At 26.5% G+C, this 8,488-nt stretch overlaps 2 protein-coding genes across 2 annotated transcripts; both read right to left on the bottom strand.

The window, feature by feature from the left end:
* Positions 1 to 10: 10 nt before the first annotated feature.
* LOC122512797 (alanine--glyoxylate aminotransferase 2, mitochondrial) lies at positions 11 to 4,289 on the bottom strand. The gene is made up of 8 exons (XM_043628864.1): positions 3,846 to 4,289; positions 3,575 to 3,666; positions 3,144 to 3,328; positions 2,496 to 2,808; positions 2,186 to 2,389; positions 1,011 to 1,325; positions 375 to 626; positions 11 to 296 (listed from the first exon to the last, which is right to left on the bottom strand). Exons 1-8 carry the CDS (start codon positions 3,859 to 3,861, stop codon positions 159 to 161), a joined length of 1,515 nt encoding a protein of 504 aa, XP_043484799.1. The 5' UTR covers positions 3,862 to 4,289; the 3' UTR covers positions 11 to 158.
* A 298-nt stretch (positions 4,290 to 4,587) lies between these two features.
* LOC122512789 (evolutionarily conserved signaling intermediate in Toll pathway, mitochondrial) lies at positions 4,588 to 8,042 on the bottom strand. The gene is made up of 4 exons (XM_043628858.1): positions 7,951 to 8,042; positions 7,828 to 7,877; positions 6,694 to 7,713; positions 4,588 to 4,949 (listed from the first exon to the last, which is right to left on the bottom strand). The coding sequence occupies exons 3-4, from the start codon at positions 7,625 to 7,627 to the stop codon at positions 4,651 to 4,653; spliced, it is 1,233 nt and encodes a 410-aa protein (XP_043484793.1). The 5' UTR covers positions 7,628 to 7,713; positions 7,828 to 7,877; positions 7,951 to 8,042; the 3' UTR covers positions 4,588 to 4,650.
* Between the last annotated feature and the right edge of the window lie 446 nt (positions 8,043 to 8,488).

Here is an 8,488-nt window from a genome sequence, read left to right on the forward strand (position 1 = left end):
AATTCTTTTTTGTAATTTTCACTTTTAAATTCATTTAGTATGAGAAGAAATCGTTTTAAAAATGGCAGTTTAGTTATATAATAACACCTCGTTTTCATTGAATTGATTTTTGCTTCCTCATAAGAAGCTTTATTTCTTATGAATATAAAAATAGCCGTTCAATTAGAATTCATAAAAACAGATTCCTTGTCTATCAAGATTTTATCTTGATGTCTTTGAATAGCAGTTTTCAATACCTCTACAGTAAAATCTGCATCCTGTTTCGTTACGCACATTGGTGGTTTTAGTCTCAATACCTAAAAATTGAGAAAATTATAAAAAATTGAAATTTTTTTGAATTGGTGAAAGTTATGTAATGGATAATAATTTATTACATTTCCGTTAACACCTCCTTTGCCGACAAGGACTCCCATGTCTTTCATATCCTCAAAAATATCTGCCATATATTCTGCTTCCAGAGATTCTTTAGTCTCAGAATTATTAACAAGTTCCACTCCAATCATCAGGCCTTTCCCTCGAACATCGCCAATAATGTTTGGAAATTCAAACATTAATGTACTCAGTCTATGAAGCAAATGTGTTCCCACCTCTAAAGAATTTTCCTGCAGTTTCTCTTCTTCTATGACCTTCAACAAAATTAAAAGAATTTATAAAAATATTTTTTTTTTTCTTAGCGAAATAAAAATATTTTATTAATAAATTTAGATCTCTGATAATAATAGATAAATTTAGATTCATGTATTATTAACTTATCTTGAATTTATGCAAGAACAGATTTGTGACAAAATTTTTTTTTTCCGAACAGAAATAAATTTTGTCACGAAAATAAATAAAATTTATTATTTACATTTACAACGATTCTTTCAATGCAAAAATCGTGTGAGAATATTCTGCATAATTTCATGACCGAGTGAATGACCAGAATTATGTAAATAATTTCAAGGAATTGATAATGAGTTAAATGTATTCATTGGAGATAAGAATTCCTTTTTTTTTGTCGAAAGACTTACGTCAAGAACTGCAGAGCCCACAGCACAAGACAGTGGACTTCCACCGAAAGTATTAAAATGAGAAGCTTTATTCAAGGCATTCGCAATTTCTGGTGTGGTAACAACAGCTCCCAATGGAAATCCATTACCGATACCTTTTGCCATTGTGACAATATCCGGTTGCACATCCTGAGCTTCAAATCCCCAAAAATGTTCTCCAGTTCTTCCAAAACCAGTCTGTACTTCGTCGGCGATATAGAGACCTCTAGTTTTCTGAACTTTGTTCACAACTTTATTTAAATAATTTTTCGGAAACTGCACAACTCCACCGATTCCCTGAAAGGAACGATTTTAATTCGAATTATAATAATTGATTTTAAATAATTAGATATAAAAATAAAAATTATAATACTTAAAAGGAACTAACTACCCAATTTTGGCCTAATTACAAAATATATTTCTATATTATTATAAATATTAGAAATATAGATAATAACAATAATATTATTTTTTTACTAAATTTATTATTACAATTATTAATTAATAATTTATTTTTATATTTAGTAATAATTAAAGAACGGATTTAACAAACAGAAGATATGGAAATATATTATTTTTCCAATTTTCTCTCGTTCGTAAACAGAGGAATTATTATTAGCGAAAACCAATAAGTTCATGCAATATTTTTTGCATAGTAATTAAGGACTAGATATATTTTGCAAATATTTGTCTATTTGTAAATTTTTAAAGATGCGTAATTGCAATCGAAAAATTTGCGAAGCTATTACGAAATTTATAAAGTAAACACAGAGAGTTCAACGATCGCTGACAAGGTCGAGTTTTCATTTCGATTGCAGTACAACATTGAAAGCAAACAAGTTAATAATTAGTTAAGCATATAACGCGCAGCTGCGATTTATTTCTCCTCATTCTCAACACTTGCTTTAAAATGTCAAATATTTTAGTAAAAAAAAAGAAATCTTTCACTAATTTATATCTTATCAATTCTATCTTTTTATTGATTTCAATCAAAATAACTGTTATCTTTTTTTCGCCAATTCCAAAAGAAAGTTAATTTTTTTCTATGAGGACAATTTTTTTCGGAAAGATTAGAGAAAAATCAAGGATGAATTTATGTTTTAAATATATGATTAAATATATATTATTTAAAAAATACGAGGACTTAAGAATATTACCTGAATGCTTTCAGCAATAAATGCGGCAAGATTTCCGTCTTTCGGCAAAGAAAATTTGAAAGTATCTAAAAATTCCGAATAGTATTTTTCAGATGCTGTACATTCATTTTCGCAACAATGGCATTTTCTCCTTATTTGTGAAATTGGAGTGTCTCGACATTTAGAGCCTCCCCAGGGTCCTAAATAAACATCGGGATTCATTACCTATAAAGAAAAATTAATTTTCTTTTATTTTTGTTTCAGAAATAAATCAACAGACTTAAGGAGTTAATCATTCCCTAAAATCAGAGAAGAAATTCGTATACTCAACGTGAATGTGTCCTGGAGGTCGAGGAATGGAATGTCTGAAGTATGACATTGCAGTGGCAGTTGAGGCAGCGTACGTTCCTCCGTGATAAGAATTTTTCAGGGAAATTATGTCATGATTTCCGGTATATACCCTTGACATCAAGAAAGCCAATTCCGTGGCTTCTGAACCCGAATTCACCAGATAGACGACCTTTAAATCTCCAGGTAATTTATTCGTTAATTTTTCAACGTACTCGAGAACACGTGGTTGCATGTAGATTGTCGGCGTGTATCCAAGTTTGGATAATTGTTCTTTCGCTGCTGCCATAATTATTCTATGAATATTAAATATTTTTTCATTAACCAAAAATAAATAAGGAAAATAAAAATTTTTATTATATAAAATATAAAATTAAATATATTAAAAAAATTAATATCAATTATTACAAATACAATGCAATTGCATTTTTGATTTATTGATTCATTGTTGTTGATTTATTTAGATTCATTTAGATTATTTTGTTTTTTTTATTTAGATTCATAACTCCTTTTTTTCAATAAAGGTGACTCGAAATATATTTGTCAACTCATAAATAATAATGACTCTGAATAGAATTTATTTAACGTTCATTGTAATTAAAATTAAAAAAAACAGTTTAAAAATACTTACGGGTGTGAATGTCCGACCGAAACGGTAGCGATTCCTGCGAACATATCGAGAAATCGTTTTCCTTCGTGATTCCAAAGCCATTGTGCTTTTCCTTCGTGAAGTAGTAATGGTTTTCTGTAAAAAGGTTTCAAACTTGGAGACACGTTGAAATTTTGAGCCTTCAATAGCGAATTATAATCGGGACCCTGAAATTAATAGCAAATTAAATTAAATCTATTTAATTTCTCAATTAAATTAATTCTATTTAATTTCTCAATTAAATTAATTCTATTTAATGTCTCAACTAAATTAATTCTATTTAATTTCACAGTTAAATGAATTCTATATAATTTCTTAATTGAGTGAATTCTATTTAATTTCTCATTTAAATTAATTCTAATTTCTATTTAAAGATATTCACTAAATATTTATAATTACGAGAAAAAACTTACATGATAAGCTGAAGGGACATGTTTACATTCTGGTATCTCAGGCAAAGTAGATATGCTAAATTTGCAAACTTTACTCCAACGGTTTACAGCATCTTTGTCAAATACAAATTATTACAACATTATATAAAAAGTTATTTAATTTCAAAAATATAATTAAATATAAAGTAAAAATAAATATTTCCGTAGATATTAAAGTAATTCAGAAAATTCTTAACGTAAACAAAATCAGTTATAAAACAAAATTTTTCATTTACGAAATAATTAAACTTACTTTTGAGAAGAGGCATTTTAACTAATTTTCTCTAAGTCGAACTTTTATTTTAATTTTTACATTTGACTTAAATTATTTAAAAGTTTACTAAAAAAAAATCCACAATTCACAATTAAAATTGAAAGATTCTCTCCTGATTTTAATTGATTAACAGCGAAATTAGAAATTAGTCGACAAAAAAAAATTATTGACTTTCGAGTTGACCGTCTAGTATAAATGCGCTTTACGAACTATTTGTAATATACAGAAAGCGGCTTTAATTTGAAAGTAAAAAATTCTTGCCCACACTCCTTCCAAGCTTTGCACGTAGGCAACCACTATAACGACTGTGATATAAAATTATTACTCTGTAGGCGACTGCAAAAAAAGATTTGATTTATAATTTGCACAATTAGGAAATTTTATGAACTATTTTTCGAATTCGATCAATTTAATCGTTGACACTTTTATCTCTGACCAAAAAATTAAAAAAGGAAGTAAAAAATTAAAAGATGAAAAATAATTATTTCGATAAAATTAAAATATATATTTTTATGTTAGGGAAAGAAAATATTTAAAGGACAATTTATAAAATTGACTTGATAATATTTAATTATTAATAAAAATAGATTTCATATAAATTATTGAAAATTATTAAAAAATTTTAAATTATTAAATAGTTTTAAATTATTAAATATTTTTAAATTAAAATAAAAGAGAATTAATAACTTTTGCAAAGTGCAATAAAAGTGAAAAATATCTGTAACTTGAATCAATAGATTTATTTACAAATATTTAACAATATTGTATAAAAATGCAAACCATGCTATCTTTCGTCGATTTCTTTTTGTTCGTCTTCACTAATCTTCGAAATGATGTCATCAGCTTCCAAATATTTGATACCTTCTTTCGTCGATTGTTTCAAAGTGAAAACAATGTGTAATTCACTTAGAACTGGATTATCCTTTTGTAAACAACGAATCCATGAGAGAACTGAATCCTTTGACGATGTTCCCGTGGCACAAACGGAGAAAATTGTTTCATGCATTTGCTCATGAACACTCGGATAATTTATTATTGTTGTCTTCTTTGAATCCCAATATGAAGCTTTTAAATTTGTTACATCTAAAACAGAAAATTAATTAGCAGTAGTAATTAAAAAAGAAGTAGTACAGGGTTGTCACAAAAATTTAACTTTATTTTTCCATGATTTTCAGACAGAACTTTGACTTTTTACCTGACCCTAAAGAATATTCTGATTCACTCTAAAAATTATTAGATACTGAGAAAAATGTTCTAATACATTAATTTAAGAATTTCTTTAATTGTAAACTTATTCGAAAACATCAATAGTTTTATTTAAAATAAATATTTCATCATTATTTTCTTTTTCATTGCAATTAAGATGTTCAAAAATTTTTAATTTAAAGCTTTTCAAGATGAACAACTCATAAGAATATTATTATAAAACATAAAGATGACCGAGTGACAAAATCATTATTTTATTATTATAAATTTATTGTTGCTGTAATTTCTTCAAAATTATTTTCATCATTTCAATTCAATTATTATTTTCTACAATTTTCAAATAAAATTCTTCTTTAAATCAATTACTTCAATTATTATTCAATTAAACTTTTTCAAAAAAAAATTAATTCTACAGAATTGTTAATTAAAAGTACGAAAAATAATAATTGAATTCTACGAGAATTCAATTATTTAAATACAAAAGTAAATAATTTATTCAATAATTGAATGTTTCTTAAAATTTAATTTTTTCGAAGAATTTTATTAACAACTTTTGAAAATATTTCATTTCTTTTAAGGAATTTAATTAAAATTTTACTGAAATTTATTAATTAAAGAATTTTTTAAACAATTTTTGAAAATAATATTGAAAACTTTTTAAAGAACTCTTTTTAAACTTTTAAAAACAATTAAATTCCTGAGAAAAATTTTAATAATAATTTTTTAAAACAATTGAATTCATGAGAAGAATTTTATTAAATTTTCTTTAAATAATTGAAATTTTGCCAAGAATTTTAAAAAAAATTTTTGACAATAATTTAATTCTTGAGAAAAATTTCGCTATCTATTTATAAAGATAATTTAATTCTTGATGAGAATTTAAAAAAAATTTGGAAAATAATTTAATTTCTACAAAGTATTTTATTACTTTTCAAAAGAATTGAATTCTTGTAATAAATTTTGATATTTATCAAAATAATTGAATTTTGGAAAAGAATTTTATTAAAATTCTTTAGAATAATTGAATTTTTGGTGAAAAATTTTGCTATTTGTAAAGATAATTGAATTGTTGACGAGATATTTGTTAAAAATTTTTAAAATAATTGAATTTCTTCAAAGAATTTTATTACTTTTGAAAATAATTGAATTCTTGTAATAAATTTTGATATTTATCAAAATAATTGAATTTTGGAAAAGAATTTTATTAAAATTCTTTAAAATATTTGATTTTATGGGAAGAACTTTGTTGTTTAATAAACAACAAAGTTCTTCCCATAAAATCAAATATTTAATAGATAATTGCGTTAAAACTTTTGTAATAATTAAATAAGATTAAAAATTCATTTTCTTGTCAGAAATTGAAAAAATTGAAGGTTTTGTATTATAAATTTGTGGTAATTTCATAGTTTATGAGGCAAACAAAAAAGACACCAAAAATTCTGAATTTTCTTATGAATTCTAAAAATTTAATTTTTTCCAGTACTTTTGATATTATCCCTGACTTTTTCTTGAGCAATTCTACTTTCCTTGGGTTTTCCCTGAATTTCCTGACCTGTGGCAACCCTGTAGTAGTAATTTAGTAGTAATTTCATATAATTAATTTCTTTTTTAAATACTTTACCATCTACGTCGATTTTAGGTGGTTTGTAAATATCGCTTTTTGGAATTTTTGTCCATAGAACAAAATAATCAACTGGGATATTTCTGACATAAACCGGAAATGGTCCCTCGACATAAACGGCCTTCGTTCGTGGATGATGATTTTCGAGTAATTTTCTCTGCGTTGGCGTAATTGCAGAGACAATCCATGTTTTATCAATAGAATCTTCAACTGTTTCAGTTTTAAATACAGTGATTTCCGCTTGTGGATCGACACTGGATATTTTCCAAATTGCCAATTTTGCAAGTTCTAAGGGATCATTTGGTAATGGTCGTGGCATTGGCCAAGGACTGATATTCTTAAATTTTGGCAACCAATACATCATTCGCCAATATTTGTGTATTGGTAATGATTCCTTGCCAAAGGTATTCAATAACATTTTTTCCATTTCCGAGTCTGGAATCACACCTCTATCTTCCATTTTATCTAAAATATAAACAGCACACTTTTGCTCTTTTGGATAATGCACAAATTCTGCTTGTATATTATTAGTGGGAAGCATTTTTCCCTTTGGAAAGACGTCCAATAATTTTTTATAACTTTCTAAATCTTTATCCACTCCAAATTCGTCCATGTATTTTAATGCTGCGTACATAAATTGAACTCGTTCTATATTACGACCCGGTTGACTCGTGTATTTTCGTAAAACTTCCAAATAAGTTTCTTTACTTTTACTCTCCTCATCGTCGAATGTGTGAAGAGTGAGAGATGTGTTGAAATAATCCTTTCTACTGCCATCGTCTTTCTTGCTGTAAAATCGAAAAATACTGTGATTTGTTAATTTTATGATGGATAAATTCTTTATTGTCTGTTGACATTCTTTAGATGAGAGTGAAGAACGAATTGTTTGAGAGCTAAATAATTGGAACGTTTTCTTTGTTGCTGAAATCATCATTCACGTGGTTATTTCACTGGAAATCTTCTTCATATTAAAATATCCCATTTAAAGTACGTAATCGTCCATTTTTGAATACTTTGATACTGTTGAGAAATTATTCTAATTAGAAAATTGAGATGGTTTTTTTAATAATTGTTGCAAAATAAAATTTGTTTACATAACCTATAAATACTGATTTTTACGGTTTTGTTTTATACCTTTTAAAACGTCTCTTTCTCTTGGAGTATTCGGTAAAATATTTACAGTCCTGGCAATAAGTTGACAAATTAAATATTTTTCTATAAAGTCAACAATTTATATTAAATAAATAATTTTCTTACTGCACTACTTGACACTGGGCAGCGCCATATTGATTCTATTTCAAGTCTCTGTGTCGATAATGTAGACCTCTGTCGGTTCCGACAGTTCTCCAGTGGTAACAATACTTTATCAAGTGCCGCCCTCTGCCGACAATAAAAGTATTAGTAACCTTATTACCGATCGGATGTAATCGAAAATTTTTTAACGGTTTTCCCGAAAGTCACTGGAAACAGGTATAGTTATTACTTTTCTTTTTACCGTAAAAATATAAATTAAGAAAACTATTACGATACTTATTTGGAATACTCTCATTTTAAATCATTTATTCAACAATCATAAAAAAGAAAGTTTAAGTAAATTGATAAACAATGAGACAAATCTCTTTAGTTTATAACCTGTTTGTCTCAGCACTGTTCCTGTCGTTCCTAATTAGGTGCATATAATTTCTTATTTTTACGTTTTCTAAGGATGAAATGTATATTAGGCGCTAATTCCACACGACTTGTAAGTATAATCCGAAACTTTTTTTTTCGACTCGTTACTGATATGGAATTATCG

Source organism: Leptopilina heterotoma, unplaced genomic scaffold (genome assembly GCF_015476425.1).
Source record: "Leptopilina heterotoma isolate Lh14 unplaced genomic scaffold, ASM1547642v1 Lhet_128, whole genome shotgun sequence".
Classification (NCBI taxonomy): Eukaryota; Metazoa; Arthropoda; class Insecta; order Hymenoptera; family Figitidae; genus Leptopilina; species Leptopilina heterotoma.